This window comes from Agelaius tricolor, unplaced genomic scaffold (genome assembly GCF_023055355.1).
Source record: "Agelaius tricolor isolate 1412-34295 unplaced genomic scaffold, bAgeTri1.0.p SCAF_10, whole genome shotgun sequence".
NCBI lineage: Eukaryota > Metazoa > Chordata > Aves > Passeriformes > Icteridae > Agelaius > Agelaius tricolor.
The window spans coordinates 2,983,409-3,010,966 of NW_027269270.1; the positions used below are offsets into that span (position 1 = coordinate 2,983,409).

The 27,558-nt window shown below is 42.6% G+C and overlaps 1 protein-coding gene across 1 annotated transcript; it reads right to left on the reverse strand.

Moving 5' to 3' along the window:
• Nucleotides 1–1,893: 1,893 nt before the first annotated feature.
• FRZB (frizzled related protein) lies at nucleotides 1,894–23,215 on the reverse strand. The gene is made up of 6 exons (XM_071434400.1): nucleotides 22,685–23,215; nucleotides 12,885–12,932; nucleotides 7,840–7,905; nucleotides 5,405–5,609; nucleotides 5,144–5,207; nucleotides 1,894–2,883 (listed from the first exon to the last, which is right to left on the reverse strand). Exons 1-6 carry the CDS (start codon nucleotides 23,136–23,138, stop codon nucleotides 2,776–2,778), a joined length of 945 nt encoding a protein of 314 aa, XP_071290501.1. The 5' UTR covers nucleotides 23,139–23,215; the 3' UTR covers nucleotides 1,894–2,775.
• Between the last annotated feature and the right edge of the window lie 4,343 nt (nucleotides 23,216–27,558).

The window sequence follows — 27,558 nt, forward strand, 5'->3', positions numbered from 1 at the left end:
CAAGTGGATATCTCTGAAAAGACTGTGCTGAGGGCTGTGTGCTTCTACAGAAGAATGTGCTATGTAGTGCATTTTTGACAGTTTAATGTAGGATCACATCAAAAATGGGCATAAAAAGGGCAGAAGAGGATTACCGGGGAAGAAACAAGAAAATAATGTACAACTATGTCAAATGACTAAGACCATAATTAAAACAAAGTCACTTTAAAACACCAGTGGAGTAGTCTAGCTTGTCACAAAGCCCTCAAAGATGTGGTAAAGCAGTAAGTGCAGCTTTAGAGCAACAGAGCATTTCAGTGTACTCCAGGCCACAAAACACATGTGAGAGATACTGCTCAAAGCTTTTGAAATAATTGATATTGAAATATCAATATTATAAAATATTGATATTGTGCCACCTGTGTCTCATTGGTCTCTGGATTGATCATTTGTACACTCAGCACAAGTGAGTCTGGGGGGTGCTGCAGAGGTTCAGTCACTGAAATCACTGTGATGGGGTAAAAGCAGTGCCAGAGTTTGTAAAAGGCTCCTCAGTTAATTAAGGGATTGTGAAAAATGCCTCTTGCCTCTTCCAAGGAGCCCATCATGCCACCCTCATTTTTCATGTGCTAATGAAAAATGCTTAATTCCTCTGGAAAAATACCAATCTGGTGGCTTCCAGTTAGGGAAATATTTTCACTGCAACATCATGACATGCGTGACAGTTACAAATGCTGCTCATTTTTCTCTTATGGAGGTTTTCAAGTGCAGCACTGTGCTCTGCTCTGGCAATTTTTAATGCAACTAATGTCAGTACTAAATGGCAAGTGGATGAAATAAAGGTGGCTGTTAATCACAGAGAAATGGCATGGGACAGGCCACCTTCAAAAGTGGTGGCTAGCAAAGGGTAAACTCCCAGCTCTCTGGGGATTTTCTACACCTTTAACAGGGTTTTATGATTTCACAGCTCTTTTCATAGCAGAACATAAAGTGATGAGTGGTGACTGCTGACCCTGGGATTCCAGCACTCATCTACGGGACTTCAGTGGGTGCTTTGGGGTAAATAATGAGGTTTTTAACATTATTTAGCAGGCTATTCACAACTTAACAATTGGTTCTGTTATTTACCTACTCTGTAGAAATGCTTGTTAAAGTCACCATCCCTGGAGGTCTTCAAAAAAAGAATGGCCATGGCACTTAGTGCTCTGGTCTAGGTCACATGGTGGAGATGAATCAAAGCTTGGACTTGATCCTGGAGGCCTCTTCCAACCTAAACGACTCTGTGATCTGCATAGTTCTGAGAAAATACTGAGGATTTAATACCTAGGGGATTCATATCCTTCTGCCACCTTTCAGAACTCATCATTCCCCTAAATTATCCCTTTAATAATTAATAAAAACTTAAGTGTTGCAGGATGTTGTTCTTTTTCAACTTTCTTGGTATCTAGCCCAATGGAAAACCTGTCCCAAGACTGCTGGTTATTAACTGAAATCCTGAAACAGCACTATTACAGTATTCCCAAATACTTTTACAGTATTCCCAAATACTTCTGTCCTATTTAGGATCATCATATTTTCAAACCACCCAGCAACCCAACACTATTTTCTTATGAAAGGCAGCCCTAGTGTACTAAAGACAGTACTGACAGCTAGAACACAACAGTCATTTGCTCTTTTTAAGTAGAGCTGGTTCCCCTCTGCAGACTATGCCAAAGAAGATTGTTCTTTGATGTACTCCTTTTAGATTACTTTTAAGCATGAGAGACTAGAAAAACAAAGATAATTTCCAATATGTTGGCACCATCTGCAAAGAATTCTATTAAAGCACAAAAATTAAAGGTTTTTTTGGGTTTTATATTTTCAAGGGTAGTATTAGCAATATGATGTTGGTTCAGAAGTCAGGTAGGGTCTGTGGTTGGCAACTACAATTCTTTTATTGGACATATGTTACTGAGCATTGAACACTTGTTTATGTAGGCACGGATTTAAGAATAACACCACAAAATCAAAAGGCTAAACTGCAGACCTGTACTGAGAAGCAGGCCTGGTGAGTCTGTCTACTCCTAGAAGTCAGCTGAGAAAAGGGGAAAAAACTGCCATTATAAGAGAAGAAGCATAAATTTAGTTATAAATTATGGTTACAGAACTAGATAATATTTCCTTTAAGGTCCAAAGCACTGGAAAACCCAGGTTCCCTGTGTACATGCACAGGGAACTATTTAGAGTCTGCCTTATGCAAGTGGTTTAACTGTAAGAAAACTTAATAAAGCTGTACTGATTCAAACAGTTCTCTTAGAAAAAAAATCATTATGTCATTCAGAAGTATATTTCAGAATAAAAATGATACACTTTAACCCAGATAACAACCTACCCAAAAGAGAGGAAGTTTCAGCAAACAGTGACCAAGAAAGAGTGAACAGGGAAAGCCAGTGTAAGCCATGACTTTAAGCAATGGTCTTTGCCAGATTTCATTCCTGCTAGCATCAGAATTTTCTCCCAGAGAAGATTTAGGAGATAAAAAGGTAAATTGAACATTGTTTTTCTTCATCTCATAAGGGCAGTTTTCTACAGTTCTTAGCAACAGAAAAAAAAAAAATAACACACTTCCAGAACTTGCACATATCCAAAAAGAAAAAGGTGGAGAACAAAGAGGGAGAATAAAACCTAACAAAAGCTAGAACATGACTTTGTAGTAAACAATAGAATATAACGTGCAATAGTGCAATTTCTCCTTTGCTGCTCCAACAGGAAGCCTCGGCAGACAGTCCCGTGCATGTCAGCATCCCTCGGTGGGTGTCACACCCAGCTGCGAGCCTGCCGGCCACTGCTGGGCTTCGGGGCCGCCGCGCTGGGGCCGGGCTCGGCCCGCCCCTTCCCCGCCTGCCGCAGCTTCTGATCCCAGCGCTGCGGGGAAACGCACAGCAATTACCAGAGAGGCACAGGGATTACCAGAGAGGCACAGAAATAACCAGAGAGGCACAGGGATTACCTGAGAGCGCACAGAAATTACCCGAGAGCGCACAGAAATTACCCGAGAGGCTACAGGGTCGCCCTGTTCTTCTAAAGCTTCTGATGTTTACATGTTTGTAATGAACTTTCTCACACGCTTTTCTGGAAATAATGATTGTTTTACATTGTTTTCTGGAGGAGGAGACATGTGATGGACTGTTGGTTTGTCCAGTGTCATTGGAGAAGTGGCACTGTCATCCTCCAATCCACTGTCACTTTTGGAAATCTATAAATGCTGGAGTCAGAATTAAACTGCCCTTCTTGTTACCTTAGAGATTCCAGTGTCGGTGTTGTTTTATTTTGTGTCCTAGAGCAACACTACAGAAATTACCAGAGAGGCTACTGATCCACCTGTTCACATGTTTCACACAGAAAATGTGCTCACACACAGCAGCAAAAGCTGCTATTGCTGTGTCCACCATGTTACCCTGTGCTGGGCTCAAGGGTGAAATGAGAGCTTACTGGGAAAAGCCCCCATTTAAATGTTAAACATTTACAAGTTCCCATTTTAACAGGGAAACTGTTTCCTGGCTTTCCTGCAGCCTCTGGGAATGAAGGGTCTGATCCAAGGCTTCGGCACAAGGGAGACTCACCTTGAAAATAATAAAATTTAAATGAAGCCACTCATGCGGTTTTTGTGGGAAGCAGGAGGAGAAAACAGTTAAGGGGTTTTTGCTAATCCAAAAAAATTATTTTTATTTATTTTTATTTTTGCAAGCCATAGGTATCACAGTAGAAAAAACAACAAAAAAAACCCACAAAAGCAAAAACACCCAAACAAACAAAAAACAAAAACAAAACAAAAACAACATAATGAATATAGTTTTTACAACTGTTGATGCTCTTGGAAAGAAAATGATGATGAGAAGTGGGTGGTGATGTGGCAGGGTCCTCAACACCCCCAGGCTGGGTGTGAGGGCAGAGGCAGCAGGTTACAGATAATAAGGAAGGAAGTGAGAAAGTGTGTTGCCCAAAAAAATTCCAACAAATAATGTTATCACCCAAGAGCTGAAACTGAGCAGAAGTCAGCCCATGGCAGCAAAATGATCTTTTGTCTGTGGCACTGGATTTCCCAGGGTTCTGCCAAATCAAACAACAACTTGAAATAAGATCCCTGTATCGTTCACTCCTGTAATCTCCACTGATGTGAGAAATAGGCATAGAAAATCCTGCTTTTATAAACACTACAGTATTTTCCTGCCAGTGACCCTCACACTGATGAAGAAAGTGCTGAGTGGAAGAGAAGACTGGTTTGCATAGGCACAAGCAATATGGCAAATGAATGGCTGAGAAATTGTGTCAAAATAGGAATATTCAGGGTAAAGTGACACTCCTGACAATGTCAAAAACACTGATACTTTGCAGTGCATCAAAACATAAAAAGCTAATCCTTTCAGAACCTGGAAAACATTAGAAAACATTTAAGTAAGAAAAAAACAGAATATATTTTCATATAAAGAGCTGGGGTTGCTCAGCCTGGAGAAGGGTTCAGGGAGACCTTAGAGGACCTTCCAATACCTAAAGGGGCTACAGGAGAGATGGAGAAGGACTTTCTACAAGAGCATGTAATGACAGGACAAGGGGTAATGGCTTTAAAGTGACAGAAATTAGATTAAATCAGATTAGATTATATAAAATATAGGGAAGAAATTCTTGGCTCTGAGGATGGTGAGGCCTAGCATAGGTTTCCCAGAGAAGCTGTGGCTGCCCCATCCCTGGAAGTGCTCAAGGCCAGGTTGCATGGGGCTTGGAGCAGCCAGGTGTCCCTGCCCATGACTTAGTCTGAAAAACATTTGTAAAGCCCCCTGGTCTGTTTGTTTTTTTTAAATTCCTATCACAACCCCAACTAAGCAGGTATGTGTTGTGGAATGCACAGCTTGCCTACAAAGTTATAAGTCCCCTACTATTTGCTTTTTTGAGACAGAGCTTTTGACTGCTGTTACAATGGGATATTTCAGGGTAATTCAATGTATCCCTTTAATTTACTCAGCATGCAGTTCTAAGTAATAAAGCAAATAAAACACCAAGTTAGCTTTTCATACATGATATTGATTAACTGGAGGCAGCACACGAATTTTCTTCCCTTATTTTGAAAAGACAGGTAGATGTTTTAGGGCACCCACAACATTTGATTTCTGGTGAGGTATTTTCTTACCTTTATTTTTTTACCAAGACGTTCCTTCCACTTCTCAGCTATGGAGCCTTCCACCAAGAGTAACCTACACAACAGAGACAACTCCATCAAGAACCTATACAACCCAGCACACACAAAACTAAGAGCTCTCTGCCTGCAGGGAGCCTTGCCCTCCCTGAATACCATGAAGGAGACCTACAGACACCAAGTTTTCCTTCCTTTTGGCTCTGACTTTCAGCTTTAAGGCAGGAGAACAGTCAAGGACAGCACAGGAGGAGATACCTGGAGCGCTCCTCATCCTCGTAGCCCATAATGATGTATTCCTCATTGGCACTGAGGGGTGGACACAGGCAGCCAGAATTGGTGTGGAGGTTTACTGTGTCCTTTGGAATGTTCACCAGGGAAGATTTCAGGATCTCCTTGACTTCCACTACTGCAGTGACATCGTGGCATTTAGTCTTCACCTCCTTCACCTTAGCCCGGATGACTGGGAAAGCCACAAAGAGCATGGTTAGAAGCAGCAGATCAAGCAGGCCGCTCCCAAGCTGTTCTTGGTGACCTCTGGCATTAGTCTTTTGCATGGTCCCTCATCAGAAGTTTAGCTGAACTCCTGCAAGGTCTCTGCCTCCATCTCTTCACTACTTCACCCTCCACCAAGGAGGTCCAGGTAGCTCAGTGTGCCCCTTAATAATGGTCAGGAGCAGGACTTAGGTACCAGTTGGATTCATGTCCTGTTTAAGCTGGGCTCTGACTTCCTTCCTTCCTCACCCTTCCCATGTTAAATATATTAAATCTATTTCTTGTATGCTCTCCCTCTTCCCTGAGCTGGGACTGTTCCCTCTCTGACTACCTGCAGTACAGATAAGCAAACTTTATCACTCTGAACCTTACACAAAAAGGGAATGTGCATTAAAACTCCTCATATCACCACTTCTGCTGGATGACAGGCCCTTACCTTTTCTATTCTCTCCAGTGACCCAGAACTAATCTGCTCTGCTCTTTCTGAACTTCAAATGCTCCTGATCTTGACTCAATGACCTCTCTAATTGTTTCCTCTCTTGGCCTCTCTTTTTGCCTCAAGTTGCACAGGAGGAAAGGTTGCCTTTCAGAGGCAAAGCTTTTCATTCTCTCAGGGGGACCAGTGAACTGATACCACATACAAATGCAAAGCCAACCCAGAGGTCGTGCTCTAGAGAATGCCACACCATTCAAAGAGTCCCTTTCCACACTATAAATGGGAGATAGCCCAAATTCCAAATGTCTCCTGCATGAAAAAGGTAATAGAGAAGAAACAAAACCATGGACTTACACATCTCCTCCCCACAACAGCCATTAACCAGCATGTATTGCAGGCACATTAAATACAGCTGCCAGCAAACACCAACTTGTGCACCTAGTATGCACAACTTACCCTGAGTGATTCCCTTTTTCAAAACCCTTTAAGATCTCAAAATAAAATATTATTTTAGTTTGGAGATATTTCAAATGCCTTTTAAAACCCATTTAATTTCAAAAGCTTGAGAAAATGGACAGGAACATGCCCAATGACTCTGCCACATGCAGTTTCTGACTAGAAAATAGTAACTCTAATTTTTTTTTAAACAAATTCACCAAAACAACATACAACTGACTATTGACCAAGAAAGTGTTTGAATACAGTTGTAATTTTTTAGCTTTTAACAGCAAACAATTTTTAAAAGAAGATTGTCCCACTCTGCCTTTATAAATGTGCAATCCTAATAAACATCATACAATCTCTGCCATTTAAATAAAGCCTTAAAGCTGGCTGAACCTAAGGCTCTTCACCTGATTAATGGGAAAAAAGGAAGTGTTGCATATTGATAAAGCTTTATAAAATAAGGCCTTGTTACCCTTGTAAAATCATGGCTCAGGCCTGCCACTTTGGCTAAGTAGAAGAGGACTGTGGGAAAGTGACTCAGCTGAATTAGGGGTAGAAAAAGAAGTTCTATAACCATGATGTGCTCACACTGTGGTGTATGGTGGTTGGTTGCATTATGTTTGTTATGGTTTAAAACTAATAGAGTTTTAACTTTAAGTTTGTAACTGATACAACTGATACATTAAGTTCGTAACTGATAATGGCTTAACTAGGCCTGTTTTTTGCAATAAGGAAGGGCCCAATGTTCAGTGGCTTCTCTGGCCTAATTTGCTTCAAACAAGCAGTACGAAGGCAAACATGAGCCTGGAGCTGTGATATGCTTGAAGAGCAGGACATGTGCACTTTTACAGGTGTTACTGACAGCATAACACAGCTGGCAAGATGCTTATTGCTGCCTTTGACACACCAAAAGGAAAAGAACCTCTCAGATCTCATGGAGAGCTAGTGGGCATGAATGTTGCTACAAGCATGCCTTTCTGCAAAAGCTGAGGGTACTGGAAATCACAGAGGCAGCTCAGGCACAGCACCCCACAATGCCATTTTTGTTGCATCACTGTTCACACCAGACAAGTACCCAAACCCCAAATGCCTGCACTAAAACTGAAACAACAAAGATACCCTTGTACTAACATATCAAGCTAACCCCCTCCCCATCCTTCTAATTTGGAAACAGTTCAGGCTACACCTTCCTCCTGCAATAAGCAATACTGGGTTACCAGCAGTAACAGTGAACTTTTTAGACTTTTTAAATGAGAAGTTGCCCCTTCCTGCAGCCTTAGAAGAAAGAGCTGGGAGCTGGCAGTGCAGCTGCTCTCACCATAGTTGTAGTTGTTACGTAGGTAGGTCTTCTGGGTAGCTTTCACAGGCTTGCACTTGCAGCGCTCTACAGAAACAAAAAGCTTTGTTTAGAAAGAAAAAAACATTATTCAGTGTCAATATTCCCAAAACCTGGAGCTCACACAGTGTGGGAACTGGATTCATAGAAAATAAATCCAATAAATAAATTTGATTGTTTTGCTCATTGACCGCTGCATACACTGAAGTACACAAGGTACTATTCTTATTATTATTATAATAATTAATGCATATAAATTTATTTTGTAAAGTTTTTAGCTAAGGTGTAAAACTTGATCTTTTAAATAAGTCATCCAACTATGATCTATCACCTGGTTTAATTTGATCTGTTAAATCTTGTTAAGCCAAGAAACACTTACAGTGTATTGTAATTAGGAAATAGTTGGCTTCTGATTAGTCCCAGGTAAAATAAAATAGACTAAATTGCAAGACAAGAACACAGCCTCACATTTCCTTCAGTTTTAAGGCAGTATTGGCTTATTTTATGAATTTTAGAATGTATTTTATTTGTCTAGTTCTATTTCTAAATTACTGACATGCCCATGTTCTTACTGAAGAACACCCTAGTCACCCTCATGCTTTTTAAATTTACATTTAAAAGACCTGTACAAAATTCTGCAGTATTCCTAATCACTATTTAGAGATACAGAAACTAACACAAAAGTAATTTGATTGATGATGATGATGTGAATTGTAACACCTGTACTGTCTCACCCTTCTCATGAGACTGAAAAGTTTTTAAAACACCTCTCAGTTACCCCATCTCTAAGTCAGAAAAGGGTTAAATCCAAAAACACCTAACAAAGATTTCACTGAACTGACTTGCTTATTACAGTGAAACACTAAAAACCACAGGGCATTCCTGGCCTGTTCTGCTGGGAGATGAGGAACTGTCCATGAGCCCTTAAATGATTTTTAGGAGAAAAACCTGACATACTGAAATTTAAAAAAGAAACAAACCCAAACCACAGCAGAACAACAAAGACATACAGACTTGGAGTCTGGAGTGACAAAATGATCATTTTAAGCCAATTCAAGGCTCAGTCCTGAGCTTGCAGGTGCTGTAATTCCATCCTTGCAATGCTGCTCTCTCTTCTATGCTAGACTTAAGGAATGTCCTCCTTTCTGTTCCATTTATCATACAGACCATAACAGAGACACAGAAAGCAGATACTGTGGGAGTGCATGACTGAACATTTTTTTGAATATTCTCAGCTCAGTTGAGTAACCTGGGATATTCTGGCCAGCAAGCATTCATAGAATATTTGGCATTGGCAGGGACCTTCAAAGGCCACCTAGTCCAACCCCCTTGCAAATAAGCAGGGACATCTTCAACTGGATCAGGTTGCTGACAGGTCCATCCAATCCACCATGAGGAATGGTGTGAATTTTCCATTATTTTATTATGACCCAGAAGCCCAAGTTTAATGAAAATAGAGAAATTCTTAGCCCTTGTGGCCAGAAGGACAGCCTTCAAAAAAAAACAACACAAATGAGCACTGTCAGAGCAGCATTTCCAAAGAGGCAGATGCCAGACAGCTGGGAACTCTAAGAGAGGTAAAAACATTTTCACTAGTGCCCAGGGAATGCTAATGCTGAACTCCAGAGCCACAGTGGTGTTCATTAACACCACTGGTATTTCAGGGCTGGTTGTTTTACTGCAAATATTTACTTTTTATTTTATACCATAGTGTCTAAGTGTGGTTTGCTGGAGTAATTTCAAACAGCAGATCCCAGTATTACATGTGCATCTATTTTGACATTTGATTTGGCACAAATGGAAGTAGATTTAAGGCAGCTTATTTCTATGCACCATCATTCTAAGTATCAATGCATATAAGCTAGTGATTTAGTTAAATCTAACATGAAGAGTCTGAAAAAGAACTTTTATTTGATTATATAAGATCCCTGCATATTAAAAAAAAAATAAAATCGATGGAATCATTATTTTCCATTGGAAGAATTTTTGTAGTTGAAAATACAAAAAAAATACAGGAAAGAGGAAAACATTTCAAAAGAAAAGTATATTATTTCCTCTGCTTTCAAACACATCCTCGGGAATCTATATATAGAGCCCTACAGACTTTAACTTTTCTATGTGTTTGTGTTGAAATAACAAAAGCAGTGAAGGGAAGTGATTTTTGGCTTCCCTTCTGCCTTTGTGAGCTCATGGATAGTGTAGGCCAAATGACAGCTGCCTTGGAGCAGAGAATAAAAGATGTGCTGCTGTGACCCACACTCACACAGGCACCTCAGCACTCAAGCCCAACAAGCAGCACACTGGAATGTTCTCCTGCCCTACAGAACTTTGCACCGTGACTCAGGTAAAATAAAATAGACTAAATTGCAAGACAAGAACACAGCCTCACATTTCCTTCAGTTTTCAGGCAGTATTGGCTTATTTTATTAATTGTGGAATATATTTTGTTAGTCTAGTTCTATTTCTAAATTATTGACATGCCCATGGACTTGTTGAAGAACCTCCAAGTCACCCTCATGCTTTTTAAATTTACATTTAAAAGAACTGTACAAAATGCTGCATTATTTCTAATCACTATTTAGAGATACACAAACTAACATAAAAGTCATTTGCCAAGGTCAGTTACAAAGGTAGAGCCAGAACCAATTCCTCTCTCCCAGCTCCTGGTACAGTGATTTTCCAAGGAAGGCAAATGTTGACCTTCCCCCAGAGAGTGGAAACACCCACAAAAGGTGGCTATAAAAATAAACTGCATCACCTGATGCTGAGGGAAAATCCCATCCTACCTGACAGCCTCCTCAGAAGCTGCCAGGATTAGCAGAAGAGCTCTGAGACCACAACAATGGCATGTCCCAAACACACAGACAGGCAGCAGAGGCTCCCACTGGCTTTGGCTGAGATCACAGCTAGCCATTAATCTTCTTTTCAAGTAAATATAGGACTAAAAACTGCTCCAAGTCTCTGTCTTTGAAAACTTCACTCTGTAAATGCCAAAAGACATGGAGAGAATGGTTTTCCCCCCATGGATTGCTACCAAGAAACATCTGTATCATCTTAAATATATGTATGATGGAAAACCTGGCTGTAATCCTGACCTGTGCAGGCACTCAAACCTGGCAAACACCTCCCAGATAAAGAAATGATAAGAAATAAACACTCTAGAAAATTTTCTAAGAGACTTGAGGAGCATGTGATGAAGCAGAAAACAATGGACTTCACTGCCTACAGAGGTAAAAAAGGTCTCCCAAAAAACCCCCATGCAGACTCAGAGGGAAGGTTTTGCCAGCAGACACTGACAGGGAAAAAAGGTGTCTCAAATAGGGATAAGCCATGAGTACTGCTCCCTGTGACCATGCACAGCAGCACAAGCAGTAAGATGCAGAAAGCACAAAGCTGAGAATGGGATTTAAAAAAAAATGCATCAATTTGCTACTTGCAAAACAAACAAACAAAAAGTCTCTATTTACAATGCCAAAACTACAAATTTACTTTACTGAACACATAAATAAAGCCATTTTGAGACATGGCCTTTTAGGTGGTCCAACTGTGTTTGTAAGTTCAGACAGATGTAGCACATTGAACCAGAAATCAGGTATGTACAGTAAAAGCAGATATTGCATCAGCAATTTTTCTGTGCATCCTTACCCTATTTTGTAGATGGGATTTTTTTAGATCTGGTTTTGCTTTCAGCCATTGAAAAGCATCACAACAGGAGCAATATGACTGAAATTTTCCTCTTCCACTGCAGGGTCACTCACTGGAATTACATGCCTATGGACAGGCAGCAATAAAGATATGCCTCATAGTTTTGATTTAAGGTGACAGTGAGAGCATACAGCTTTGCTTTCATGCTCAGAGTGAAACTTGTATGCTCTTTGTGCATGAAACTCCTATTTTCTCAATGACACACAACTGAAAGTGGCCTCAAGCTATGAAGATACTAACATTAGTAACAAATATCTTTAGCAAGTCCTCCAGATATGGTACCATGCTCAAGATAATTTAAAGCAAAGCCTGTTCAGGGGCTTGCTTTTATGAGGTTATTTAACTGGGCTTTCTAGAGGGTATGCACTGTGATTTAAAGAACATTTTGCACAAATATAGCTGCTTTCACATTGGGACTTACTGACTAAAATTTTAAACTGTATTATATAAACTGGGCATTACTAATATATTTTTGCAATTTGGCCACAGAGCTTAATGCTGAAATGATCTCTACAGGTACTTAATGTTAGGTTCAACACCTTTTAGGTGTTTATGTTGGTAAACTGAACATCAGTGCACACTGTAGCTCATCAGCACCTCTGCAGAAGGAAAGACATGCAGGTCAATGCTAGGGCTTCCAAGTATCAATTTCTTGACAAAGACCTAAGAGGAGAAGTTTGGATGGAATCATAATAAAATTCAAGGAAATGTACAGTCATTGGCTTGCTTGAGCAAAAGATTCACATTCCTACAATTATTAGCCACCATCCTGGGCTTTGCTTCTTTGCATTGGCAAGTAGTGATAATGCCCAAGGGGTTTTATTCAGTTTTATTCTGTTCTAGCAAAACCAAAACAGCAATAAAAAGCTACAGGAGACTTGCTGGAATAAAACCAGCCTCAGAAGGTGCCACCCTCAACCTCCTCAGGCTAACGGGAGCATTGCCATTATCTACAAAGAGTACTGAATTTAAATTGAAAACTTTAAGGTCAAAATGAACCATTATCTTCACTGGCTTTTCCCAGGGAAAAATCAATTTAATGATTACTCTTTCTGTTCAAGATAAAACTTCAAATAAGATCAGCACAGCCCTCCTGCTTTGATGGACCTTTTGAGGCTGACCAAATCCCACCTGCCCATGGAATGCAAAGGCAAAATCTACAGTATTCTCAGTCAACACTAAGTATTTAAGTATTTATCACTTAGCACCCCTCTTAATTAAATATTTAAAAGATTTGAAAGTCTACAACTTATTATACAATTCTATAAAAATTATTATACAGTTTTATTACTTATTATACAGTTTTATAAAAATGTACTTACCAATGCCAGCACCTCTACAGTTGCCGTTATTAGAATCCATAGGGAAATCTGGATTTGCAAAATATGTAAAAAAAAGTTAGTATTTTTAATATTGGATTATTTTACCCCACATACATTACAATGTTTTCTCTTTCTCTAATATTTAGTACGTGGAAACTTAATAACTTCACTAATAAACAGTTGGCAATATTCTAGAGGTCACTCCAGTAAAGCTGACACAATGTCTTACCCACATTTCACCTGAATCCAGCCTATCATGTTAAATGCTGAAGCAGACTAAATATCCCATTTCCATTGCTACAGGCTGGCAGGTTTCAGACAAGGGTTGACATTTATGCCATGAATTTTGGTCACCTACAGAAAACACGTGTAGTGTTTGCATTTAATTAGATGATGAAGGAGAAATTACTTTGGGGGATTTTTTTGGTTACTGAGGAAATCAAATCAACCAACCATAATCACACTGTCGAAGCAAATGCCAAAATAAATGTTTCAGACCTTCCCCTCAGTTTAAAAACACACTGATTACTCTGAAGGACAGATAAGGAACAGAAGTTTAAACAGGCACTCTGCCCAAAGAACTGCTTTCAGACACGTTCATAAATGGACTGTGTCCCAGATTAGTAAAATGCATCATTTCAAACCTATTTATTAAATCACACCATTTAATGGGTTTATACATATATTTAATCATGAAAAACAAGTATGTTAATGCATATAACCTTCAATAAGCTAAGGACAAAATAAATGCAAGAGGAGCAAGAATTGGGAGAGAGGCAGGACACTTTATTAGAATGGAACATAAAATGGGAAAACAAATGAGCTTTCAAAGAAAAAACCCTTCTGTAATTTTACACACTTATTATTTACACACTTATTCATTTATGCTGCTCTTCCAATTCTGGAATCTGGTATCCTACAATCAACTTTTCTTAGATTCTTACATAGTCATGGAGGCAATCCTGCTGCCTTTGCAATGTAGAACAAATCTAACAAAAGCTCCTCTCTTGCAGCCTGAGCTGTAAGGTTTTGGCTGTAAGACAGCCCAGGACACTCCTGATACTCAGTACTCATGATGGCTTTAGATGTGTGGATTCAACTATAAAGGCCGTGTGTGTGTGTTTATATTTATTTTATATATTTATATATTTATATAATCACAAATTCTGTAATACCTGTTTACAAGAAAAATAATATGACTTAGCTAACCTTCTAATTTTGCCATCCTTCTTAAAAAAAAAAAAAGAAATTAAATCTCCACTTAATGAATACTTATACTACTCAAAGCAACATGAAACTTCATTTATAAATGAGAATGCAGCTAAATCAGAGTCAGGGCAAGAATAAAGCTGAAAAACCACTAATTCCCTCACATAATAATTAACTTTAAAAAAATTTGAGACTGCAGGAATAATTATTCTAACCAACATAAAGAGCAAAGAGTATAGAAAACAGCAAAGGAAGATTCAATAGATGCTCTTTTATATTCAATATCCTGTTGCTAATAAAACATCAGATCCATTTTCTTGCAAAGAAAGTTCCAAACTACCACAGGATCTTTGTTTATAGAGAAAAAAACCAACATTTTTATGGAGCCAATTTGACCTTTGCAATGAGGTACTTCCACAGAACCTCTGAATCTTCACCATACTGCCTTGTAACAAGTCAAGCTGTCCAAGCTGGTTGTTTCTTACATGTTTGATTTTGATTATTCACCTGAGTTATTCTCAATGCATTAAGAACGCATTTTATATTGCATCAAATGCACTCTGGTATTCGAGCATGTGATGGAAGAGGAACTGAAATGGTTTCCCTCTTGCAAATGTAAACAAAAGGACAAACACATTTTTTCATTCTTCCCTCCTGGGTCAATTACCTGTCGTCTTGTTCATTCAGCCAAGCTGTAGCTTTAAGTCTACAATTCCTTCAGATCTGGTAAAAGCATAGAGAGAGGTCTATGGTCTGAGAATCCCCCCACATGTTCCAAGTACAGATAAAACATCTGCAGAACCTCCAGCCACAGAGAGGCGGCCATACAGGCCTCTCCGTGTACGTAGGGCTGGCCTCAGATGTTTCCCCACTCTGGGCCCCCAAAACCCCTGCAGAGAAAGCTCTCAGGATTCACTGCCCCTGCAGAGAAAGCTCTCAGGATTCACTGCCCCTCTCACTCAGCTGCCTTGGCCACCTTCTCAGGTTTTCTCAAAGGCTATCTGCATATGACCAAGCCAACTCCTCTGGTTTTTCAGGTGGCCCAGCATGCCAAAATTCCTACCAGAATAGGTATTTCAGGGACAGTTTGTTCATAGCTTCAAAGCACATTCTCCATTCCATCAAAATTGTTACTAGGAACAGAAAAAAATCTTCATTACTGAGAAGACAAGAGAAGTATCACATTAAATGCTTACCATCTCCCATCCACAGAAGGAAAAAGCCCTGAAGTGCACTATCTCTACCTAAACCAAGGATGGATCCAAGCAGACATGACTTTGCGGTGCTTGGGCAAACCTAGTCCAAACCACATTGAAATTACACCTCAAAACAAACCAGAGCCCAGTAAAGGGTTCACAGCCTTCCCTAGCCCATGTGGAGTACAATGCCCATGGGTATTGGCTGAGGAACTGTCCTTGGAGCTCACACCAACACAAGGAGAACCAGTGAGCACTCGCTATGGGCAGCATAGCTCCATGCTTGTGTGCATGTTTGAGCTCCTCTACCAGATGTCTGTTGTTATTATATTGCAAGAGTTCTATTGTCATTGTATTGCAAAGCTTCCATATTGCTAGAGTTTGGTACCTCCTTGATGTTTCTCATAGGCAGCTCCTCTACGCACTGACTCTTCCTTGTCCTCACAGCAGCCAACTGATTCCAGTTCCCTCAACCAACCAACCCACTCTTTTATAACACTCTTCATCTTACTGGCTACAGCTGTGGCCTGTTAAAGTCAGGCCTGTTCCCAATCTCTAAAAATTGGCTGAGCTGCAACTCCTTAAGGGCTAAGATTACTTCCTATACTACCTCTATTTTCTTATATTGTATCCCCCTAAAATTCCCCCTTTTTCTTTTAATTACGGAGTTGCAGCATTTCTAGAAGGACACGTTCAAATAAATTAACATTATGACACATTCATATATTTCATTCAGAAACAGTTGCTTTAGTAATTTCTCTCCTTCCTCTTTCAGTTCTCTACCCAGATCACCATGGGACTACATTGGTTAATGTTTAAGTCTTCTTTCCTAAATCACCAAGGGATCAAGTTGGTTGATACTTAAGTCCTTTTTCCAAATCACTGCGGGGTCATATAGTTTGGTATTAAGTCCTTTTTCCTGAATCACATCAGGGTCACCATTTGTTCTTATTATACTACAAAGGTTCTATTGTCATTATATTGCAAAGGTTCCATATTGCTAGAGTTTGGTACCTCCTTGATGTTTCTTGTAGGCAGCTCCTCTAAGCACTGACTCTTCCTTATCCTCACAGTAGCCAAGTGACTGCAGCTCCCCTCAACCAACCAACCCACTCTTTTATAACACTCTTCTTACTGGCTACAGCTATGGCCTGTTAAAGCCAGGCCTGCTCCCAATCTCTAATAATTGGCTCAGCTGCAACTCCTTAAGGGGTAAGATTATTTTCTATACTACCTCTATTTTTTTATATTGTATCCCCCTACAGATGACCCCACACACTCCTAGGTACACAACTTATTTTTAACCAAAATACAGCACACCACAGCCTTGAGGCATCTGCTAACTCTGCACTGCCAGGTCACCTGTCCCACCCCAAACCAGGAATTCTCAATGAATTAGCTGTGTGTGCAGCCAGAGGAGTTCAGACACTGTGTGCAGAGCAGCCAGGAGTGGAAGTGCCTCCTGTCTGTGTGCCTGCACAAAGGCAGCAGAGCAGGGGTGAACAGGTACCCAAACAACAGTTTACAGTTCATGTCTGCACTTGGGAGGGCTCGGGCTAGGCAAATGTTGACCCTGCCTTGGTGCTTATCCTTTCCAATGCACTCATGCTTATTCAGGGATGACTGATTTCTACAGATGGACAGGAGCATGGGCTTATGGAGGGGACTGGGGACCTCTGCCACTCAGTGACACCTCTCTGGAAACCCTTCTCATTTCTCTGACCCTTTTCCCAGTTAAACTCTTACAGTCTGGTCCCTGCTTACCCACCAGACAGGAGATTGGAAGAGGGTCCAGGCCAGGCCTGCTACCAGCTACTGGTCAGGTCTCAGGTGTGTGTGAGCACCCACCCAGCCCCTGTCCCCAGCAGCCTCACGGACAGAGGCGTCTCTCCACCAAGCTGAGACCTTCAGCTGCAACACAGACAGAGGGAGGGGTAAAAAGCTATTTAAAATCCCCCAAACACCTGTCTTCCTATTGTTCCACTTCTCTTCACAGGCAAACCCTCTGCCAAGTTCTGTCTGTGCAAAGCAATCTTTGTGAAATAAATACCTGTCAGTGATGGTTAGCTGGATTGCCAAAGAGGGGAATACTATCCAGAGGTTCAATCCAAAAGTTCCCTATTAAATTTTGTTTAGGAGCAGGGGACAAATCCAAACTGTTTTTTCCAATATGCCATCCTAATTAATTTCTTTTCAGAGGGACTCTATATTAAAAAAACCAAAACAAAACACCAACAAGGAGAGCTAAATAAAAGCCACTTACACAGTAAATGTACAAAATAACAATGCCTGCAACCACAGATTTAGATGAGAGGTTTGGAATGGAGAAACAACCTGGTAATACCTAGTTTTGAGCAAACATCTTTCCTATACCACTGTTTAAATAAATTAACATGTTAAAAGGCAGAGGAAGGCAAAAAATAACATGACCCTGATTGTCATTATGATTAAAGAATATGGCGCAGCTATCAGTGAAGCCACTACAGGCACTGTGCTCCAAAGAACTAAACCACAGCCAGTGGCTGCTGCTTGGGTACCTTCTTCAGATTTAGATATCTGTGAGCCCTATTAATTAAGAAGCCCTTCCACAATGCATGAATTCACTGTCATTCACTTCAGTTATTAATACAGAGAGGATCTTTGCTAATTTGGTTGCAGAAACATGCATGGAAAGCCAAGTGATAAGAAAATTTATTCTAGTTAACATTTAATACAAAGAACTCAAACTCCAAGTTGTAGAGCAGCCAGCAACATGGCTGTTCCACATAACATTTTATTCCACATAACATTTTATTCAACAAATCCCACCAGGTTTTGATGACATTTAATGGCCCAGGTCTTGACTAAATGCTTAGACTGTAAAATCCAGGGGACTCAGCCTACAAAGGCAGCTGAACTGTACTGAGCCTAACACCATTGGTGGTATCTTCATTACTGAGATTTAAATTCTCTTATTTACTTCTCCTGCCCTGTTTCAGGCTTGAAGCTTGTAATAATTTTGTTATTTAACTGAGAAATGAGGCTGCTCCCAAGTTTCAGGTAAAGACCTAAACAAATCCCAACTTCATAAACTATAACCTGGGCATGACTGCTTGTCCTCAGCACAGAGTGTAACACTCCCCCAGCACTGTCATGCACACCAACTGCTCTAAGTAGAGCTAGGCAAAGAGTCAGAACAAATTTGATCTGGAGCTTGGAAACCATTGCTTTGGAAATTAAGTTATGATTACATAAGAAACAAGCATGAGAAATGGTTTGTTCACTTGTCTTTTAAGCCTGCAATGCCAAATAAACATACTGGGTTTACTATGAACTCATCCAGACAGACATGGAGGACTTGGGCAACATGGAGAAATCATGGGTTCACATATGATTTTTTAAGAAAATAGGTATCCATTGTGTGAATAATCTATAATTTTCCTTAATGCTTAAGAGATGGTGGTTTAAAAAAAATAAATCCAAGTTTTCCATATGCACCTTATGATAGTTTGGGTATTAACTACACATGGTTGATACCTTGTGATGTGGCTTCCCTTTTCTCCAACATCTTATTAACAGGCCAACACCCTTCAAGCTATGTTCTTGTTTAAGGAAGATGAGGTGAGACAACCTGCCTGACAAATCTGACTTTCAATATGCACAGTACCCATCACACTGCTCTGGTTTTGTTGCTAGTTCCCTCTTCAAAACAGGAATAAACATTTCACTTGAGACATAAACACTCTGCTAGGCAGTAGCAGCCACTGCCAATGTCAAAGGTGTATTTTTTAGTCAGCATCCCCATGCCAACACTGGCCACTTATTACCTGCAAAACTAAAGACAAGGTCCTGCCTCTGAAACTCTAGATTTGAGACAATTTTTTCTCTCAGCAGTTCCTGCTGCTTCAGAAACCTCAGAAAGTTTGACAGAGCCCTGAATGAGGGAAGCAGAAAATCTGATAGACTGGAGGAAGGATAAGCAAATACATGTGAAGAATGAAATACATGGAGCAAGTGAACAGGACCTCCCAGATATGTAACACAGCTTGTACTGATGTCTGCACACAGAAATACCTTGCACCTCCAAAAAGGACAGGGATGTGGGATAAATGCCATAGGAGACTTCAGACATTAGCATGCACTAATCTACATTCAGGGTGTTAAATGTATTGTCACGATGCTCTTTCATCCTCCATCCTGGATGATGATTTGTTGGATCCTCCACAAAAAGCCAAATTATTCAGCATCACACTCACCTCCAGAACACCCACACCCTCCCTGCAGCATCCCTCTGCTTTCTGGTTGTAAAGAAACCCGAATATTTGCCAAAAAGAATGAAAAATCAAGAAACACACACTTCCCACATGTTTTAAGTCAGTCTCTGTAACTTGAGGAACTTAAGACCTCCCAATCAGCACTCCCACTCAGATTTTAGAGACCAGCACAAGCCCAGGGGGTGTGCACAGCTATTCCTCTAACAGAGCCCAAAACACGGCACTGCTGTCAGTTTTCTCCATCACAGACAAAGCTGCCTCTTGGTGCTGTGACAGGAAGTGTCTGGATCTTCCTCACACCTGGACTCAAATGGAGAGAGGTCCTAGAAGATGTCTGTGGTAGACTGTGCCTCAACAGCTGAAAGTGAACTTCTTACAGAGATTTATCACAGATTTTACCAACCACAGTTCCTCCATACTTGGCAACAGTCACAAGCTACTGGGAATATAATAGATGGAAATTGGGCTTGTGAACCCAGTCCCCACTCTGACAAGGACAAACACTGACTACATCATCCTTAAGGCTCCCTCATAGAAGGGACAAGATAAATGTGGTGAACATTAGAACAATAATGCAAAAATAATGCAGAAACATGCAGAAACCTCGAGAGGAAAGGAAACAGTAGAACCCTCTTACAGGTAGCAAAAGAATAAAAGCAAAAACAAGATTTCAGTTCTGAAGAATACAAAAAGCCTCTTCTACAACAGAAAGCCAAAAAACAATGGATTATATTTCTGCCCACTCTATTAGGTGTAGTTTACAGACAGCAGAAGGGGCTAGAATGCTTAGGAGATAAATTAAAGCAAATAAGAGCAGGGATTCTGCACACTACTCATCAGGCAGTTGGTTATTTGCATCTTCTACTGAGCTGCAATCCTTTATTTGGAGAATTGGATTTGAAAGTGCTCACCTTACCTCTTCCTAGAACAGGAATCCTTCCCTCTGCTTTCTAAAAGAACAGTTTTATTCCCTCAAGAAGGATTCTTTCAGTCTGGTGCATAATGCATCAGTTCAAAATATTCAGCCCAGAAATGAGAATGTCATCAGGTTCTCATTCACTGAAAGAGAGTTTTCATGGATCTGGCCCTGGAATCCCTCAAAGAGGTTATTGTACTGCTGAGGTCCTCAGAAATAGGTAACTCGGGGGCGATTTCAGCCAAGCTTCCTCCCTCCAGATTTGAAGTGATTGCTTTCAAATCGCTGCAGACCTGCCAAACCTTGCTCATGCTAGAGCCATTTTTAAGGTGGTTTTGAAAGCACCTCAATGCTGCAGAGAAAGGTGCTTGGTGTTCAAAACCACATCTCTCCCCAAAACTACCCCAAGCAGGACTGCAGAGCTCAGAGAGCAGCAGCTGATGGCAAAAATAGGTGGTTACATTCATGGGCTGGAAAAAACGTAGGAAAAGGCAAGAGGGAAGCAGCTGGAAGTTAGAAATAGCAGTAATGACTGGAGATATGAGGGTATGGAGGTTTCAGGAGGCACAGAGGGTAAGAGAATAGAGTCAGAGATGGATTAGGGTTTGTCTGGCCTGAAAATAAATGGAGACAGAGAGAGCAGCTTACCTGGGAAGGCTGAGCTGGGGAGCACGGTCAGGAAACTGAAGCGTGATATTTTGTTAGGAGAAGAAAACAGGAATTACAGCGTTTGGCATTACTGGCAGTGGGATACATAAAGCATTTAGTAGTGGGACAGAAGCACAGTAAAATACTGTGCTGAGCACAGCATGAAAAATTCCCCTTTCATTCCCAGGCCACTGCTGGGGGAGGACAGAGAGGCGAGATCCACTGCCTGTCAGTGAGCTCCCAAAACCCAGCACTGCAGCTGTGGGCACTGAAGGAGACAGGTAGCAGCACAACAAGCTCCTGGGGTGCATGGGTGCTGCTCTGCTCTGACCCCTCTGGTCTGCTCTCCCACCCTAGTACTGCTCTCCAAGTCCTCTGATGGAGAGGTCTGGCAGAGCAACCAGCACTGAAACTTTGCACCAAAGAAAATGGTAGCCTGGTTCCACCAGCAGCAAATGCTTTCCTGAAAACACACAGGAACTGTAGTCATTTGGTAAAAGGTCAGAGCTGACCCGTGATAACCACCCACCAGCTTGCTTTAATTTCCTGTTCAATAGCCCCTTGTATTCACTATCTCTGTGGTGCTCAGCTCACCACGTTGGAGGGGTGTCCTGCCAACTCCTCCAGCCCAAAGGCAGCTGTGACAAGAGCAGGATCCCTGAGGCACAGCAGCTTTGTACATGGTCTGAGCAGTCAGCAGTCCTCACCTGACTGTGCAGAGATGCTCCTGCCTCAGACAGCAGTGCTGGAGGGCAGCCAGACACCCAGCACAGTGAGCTCAGCTGGTGAAACAGGATGCAGAGATAAAGCTGAGCAGCTCCAGCAGCCCCTCTGAGGCCACAGTGGTCACAGAGCACCAGGGCTCGGGCGCAGGATGCAGCGTTTGGCTGTCTTCAGGGATGTTGGGAACAAAACACAAGGGAAGGCTGCACTTTGCTGCACTCCTCACCTGGCTGTAGTTCCAGAGCCCAGGGACCTGCTGAGGAACCTGTACCTTCGGTGCTAACCACTGAGATGAGCATGTTTTCTCCCCTCCAACTGTGCATGTGCCACCACTGGCATAGAAGTGGCTGAAGAGACCCCAGCCTCCCAGCTCCTGCCTGGGGCTTCTCTGGGCACTGATTTTTCCCAAAATCTGTGGAGTGGTGGCCTTGTGTGGGATGGGAGCAACCTGCTATGGGAGGGAGTGGCTGGAGAGGAGTAGGGGGCAGAGGGGGAGCCGGCAGCCGGGGGGCTGCCCCTCACTTGGGTGGCTCTTCATTCTCTGCCAGCAAGCGCTGCCAATGGATCCCCGGTAGAAGAGCGGTATGGAAACGTTTCCCGTTCGTGTGGAACGAGGGCTGCAGCTCCCACACTCGGTGGCGGGGCTGTCACTTGTCACACACACTCTGTGCCCAACAGCAAAACTTTTCCAGCAGCGAGGCGGCTGCGAAAGGCAGAGAGAAGACAGCGAAAGAGCGGAGGGCAGAGCAGAGAGAACCCGAGAGAGCAGTCGGAGGGGAGGCAGGGCTCCCGGGCTGCCCTCCCCGCCCGCCCGCCGCCCATTGTCCCCGCGCCGGTGCCGGTCCCCGCACTCACCCGCGCCCTCGGCGGTGACGATGGCCTCGGGGGAGATGCAGACCCCGCGGTCGTAGACGGGCAGCTCGTCGCAGGCCAGACTGTCGGGCCAGGCGTGGCTGTAGCGGACCAGGACGGGCTCGCAGCCGGCGCGGGCGCGCTCGCAGACGGACTTGCAGGGCTTGATAGGCTCGTGCTGGAAGTCGATGGTGCAGATGGGCGCGTACATGGCGCACAGGAAGAACAGCAGGTCGGGGCTGCAGTTGGTGCCCAGCAGCCCCTCGAACTGCTCCATGGCCAGCACGGCGTTGGCCTGCGTGCTGTGGTGCAGGTGGTTCGGCATCTTGGTCATGTTCCAGGGCAGCGGCTTGCACAGCGGGATGCGCACCGGCTCGCAGGCCGCCCCCCGGGCCGCCGGCGGCCGCCCCAGCAGCAGCAGCCCGGCCAGGGCCAGCACCGGCAGCCCCCGCCTCATGCCGCCCGGCCCGACGGTAAGCGAGGGGCCGAGCGGGCGCGGCGCGGCGCGGGGGCGGCTCCGCCCGCCCTGGCCCGGCCCCGCCGGGCGCGCACCGGGTCCCGCCTCTCCGCCCCGCAGCCCGGCCCCGAACAAAGGAGAGCCCGGCGCAGGGGAGGGGGGGCTCGCCTGATGGGAAGAAGCGGAGAGGAATTTCTCTCTCAAGCGAGAGCTTGAATTCTCCCCGAAATAAAAAACTTACTGGGAGCCTGAGCACGATTTCAAAACAATCTCTCTTAGACACGTTCATATTTTTTAGGAAAGACCTTTTTTGTTTGTTTTTTGCACACACTATCCTGGGTGCAAATGCTTAAGCAGGAGGTGCACATGAAAAGCGTGGCACATAGACATAGCAATGGGTGAGCAGTTTTAGGGGAGAGTAATAATGTTGAGAGGCTTAAAAATGAGGGAAATTCAGCTCAGCAGCTGGGGATGCTTTCTTTACAGAAGGTCAAAAAAAAAATGAAGAGGCTGGATACTGTTTAGGATACCTTGCAAAACAGTGGTGCAGCAAAAGGAGGTCTGACTTGATCTGGAAAAATGTGCCTCGATATAATCATAGAACCACAGAACAGTTTGAGTTGGAAAGGACCTTAAAGATCATCTAGTTCCAACCCCCTGCCATGGACAGGGACACCTACCACTAGACCAGGTTGCACAGAGAACACAAGCTGACATTTATTAGCTGAATAAGTTCTTTCCAGTTATAAACCTACGAGCAAGTGCTCAATCACACATTTATTATTCCAGCTTCTGCCCCTAAATCAAACCTGTGAGTAGAAACACACCTACCATAAGCCAGTGCTCAGAAACCAGCCTAAAAATGTGAACAAGCTGTGAAAGCAACCATGGATACAAGGTTCACAAACACAGGGTCCTAAGCCTAGAAGGCTTTTCTGCAGTTTTTCACTTTATGACTGCAGATGAAACCTTAATCCCTTTAACCCAGCTGCTAATGTCCTTGTTCCAGCAAAGGCACACGCCAAGCAAACAAGGAGTTGTGATATGGCCAGTGGAGTACAGGTACCTTTTATTTGCCCACCACTGCAGGTGCTGATTTCAAAGATCCAAACCTTGTTCCCTGCACTTCTAGAAGAAAATTTGGGCCTCAAAGGGAGGCAGAAATGTTCACACACATATGCATGTGACAGCCTTAGGAGCCATCAGTCAGGCTGCCCATGACCCTGTGCCTGCATCCAGGCTTTCAAAGTAGCTGTGAAGGCAAAGAAAAGGGAAAGGGCTTTGCCTGCAAAGGGAAGTTTACTCCTCTGCAGGGGGAATTAGAGAGAGAACTGTTTTTACTCATCCTCTTAGCTCTTCAAATTTAGTCATAGCAAAGCCTCAGGCTTGAGTTTTCCCTAGAATACATGTTTTAAAAGCACGTGGTGTAATAAAAACCTTACCCAGGTGGTTGGAACTGAATACATTGGGACCTTACCTGACAGCAGTGAGTGTGAGAGTAGTGCATTCCCAAGAATGAGTCCAGGGAAATGGGCCAGAGCAATGCAAAGCACCTATTGACATGAATTAACATATTTTCCACTTCAATATGAAATTCTCCCATCTCTGCTCTTGTACTTCTGGGATTTTTTTTTTCCAGATTGATAATTGATAATTACACAAACCAGCTTTAAAAACATTTCCTGAGATCCACTGCCTGTAATGCTTTGCAGGAAAAAGCATTGACAATAGTGAATATTCCTATGCTTGCAATACGCCTACCAATTCCATAAGCTTAACTTTTTAGCCCCAAGTCTACAAGATCTACATGAGATGACCTTGTACTTCTTTACTCAAAGAGTAAAATTACTGAAAATTGTTTCAGAACAGCAAATGCTGGCATCCCCACGAGATCACAAACATTAAAACACATTCCTATGCAACCTGGCTTCACATCTCCCAGTGCTGGTGTGAACATTGATACCTCCCATGCACTGAGCTGGCAGAGCATTGCCCACTTGCCCTGCTGGCAAGCTGCTGGTGCAGCTGGTGCCTGGGAGAGGATGGGCTGCTGGCAGGATTGGGGCTGCTGGCCTGCAGGGCTGTCTGCATTCATTACCTCTTCATGCTTCCACTGTAAATCAGCTTATACGAGGTGGTAAAAATTCACCTCTGGCTGGAACTAGGCAATCTGATTACTGACCTGAAACATTGCTACTTTAACCAAACATTTACACCCCCCTGTGTCTGCCAAGGTATTTTCTCTTACACAGAAGCAGTATGGTCAGTCTTGACACCTCTTTTTAACAGAGGAGGAGTCTGGTAAAGCAGAAAAAGAGACAGTGAAGATGAGGGCTGTGGTTTCACACTATCAAAATGCAGCTACAGTGCTGTGCTCTGCAGGTAGAGTTACACTAGAAGGAAAATAAAATGGCTAGAGGAAAAGAGCGAGCTACCAACCTACTCTCTGTCTTCACATGCAGTTGCTGCACAACACCAACACTGCTAATTGGAACTATAATATGTGTGCATACTGAAAATGGTGATTTGGGAGTTTGTATGTTAGCTGAGAAAGCATGTGCTGTGGTACCTGAAATTTTCCACCAGTCTCAAAATACAAAGTAGCGTTTACTCAGTGGGTGCTACCACAGTGCTCTCAGGAATTTCACCCCCTTCTCTCCCAACACTTTCTTAAGATTTATGAAGAAAAAAATCTCTTTCTACAGCTTCCATCAACAAGGGCAGTGCTAAAACTCTGGGGCTGGGTTGTGCCAACAATCAAATTCCTTATCTTGGAAAACTCCAAAAGGGTTTAGTCGAATTATGGTATCATCATTCTGTCAGCTTGATGTCATGCATGACCAGTAAGAATTTATTAATAGAAGTATGCCCAGGCAGCAGACTGAGATCAACACTGCATGCCTGTGAGTTTCATGGTACACTTTGGGGGGGTTGGTACAACCCTATAAATTTAAAGAATAATAATACAGCCCATAGTATCACACTAAGTCATTTCCTAGAATAAACAAGAACTCAGTGGGGTTGAGGCCTAAGGCAGGGATTTGCCTCTAGAGTAGCTCATATAAAAATTACAGAAAAAGTTGTTGGTTGTTTTATTATTATTATCATTATTGTTGTTATTCCCCCCAAGAATCACAGTAACCTACAACAGTGCATAGTGCCTGAAGTCCAACTTACTCATCCATAACCCCAGAAAAACCCCAGCTTGGTTACCTTGGAGTGCCATGAGGATGGATTTCAGCAGGAGGTGGCAGGATAACCCTCACAGCTCTGAGGACAGCCAACCAACTTTATTTGGGGATACAGAAACAGAGCAGAATGAGGAGGGCTGCAGAGGAAATAAAAAGGGATTGTGGGGTTTGTTGTTTTACCTTTCCCCAAAAGGAAGCTAAGTAAGGAACTGCTTCCAGACACCTGGCATTAATTTATTTCTTTGTTATTTTTTCCTTTATCCTATCTATTCCACCCCCACTCCTTGTTTTTCTCTTGCAGGAGGCAGATAAACAGCAACAGGCTTAAGAGAGCAAGAGCTGGCTTTCTGAGATGCTCTGATGTCCAGCTCCACTGTTAGAACTGTCCATCAGGAAAACTTCATGGCTTGAAATACAGAAATACATGCATTTCAAATCTAAGCTGGAACTAAGTTACTGGATAGAAATATAGAAATACGACCTCATTGAAAAAATAAAACTGAAATCTGAAGCTTTCTTTGCAATAGTAAGAAACACAAAATAGTAAGAAATACAGGTTTGGTCAAGATTAACATGCTGCAGTCAAGGCAGTCCCAAGTGTATTTGTTAGCATCAGTTTTATCCTAGTCCCAAGTATATTTGTCAGCATCAGTTCTGTCCTGGAGTGTTACAGTGTCCCTTTAGAGATAAGAAACATCCCCATACACACACTTCACCCTCTATAAGCAAAGGGTGCTTCTAGGCCAGAGGAGGCACAGGGAGGGTGAAGGACCAGCTCAAAACATGTCCCACCTACTCTGGCTTGGGGCAGAGCTCAGCAGATCAACAAATCTGTATTTACATTTCTAAGAGGAGAGGTACTAAGTACTTACTGTGGATGCATTTAATTCCATACTCTACAAGTGGCTGAGAAATGAGTATGTGTCTAAAACAAACCTGAAGTGACAGGACAAGGGGAAATGGCTTCAAAATCAAAGAGAGCAGGTTTAATCCAATATTGGAAGAAATTCTTGCCTATGAGGGTGCTGAGGCCCTGCACAGATTGCCTGTGGCTGCCCCATGCCTGTGATTGTTCAAGGCCAGGTTGGAAGGAGCTTGGAGCAACCTGGGATAGTGGGAGGAGTCCCTACCAATGGCAGGGGGTGGAATGAGATGATATTTCAAGTCCCTTCCAACCCAAACCATTGTATGGTTCTGTGAATTTCAGAAAGGGAAAATCAGAGATCAGG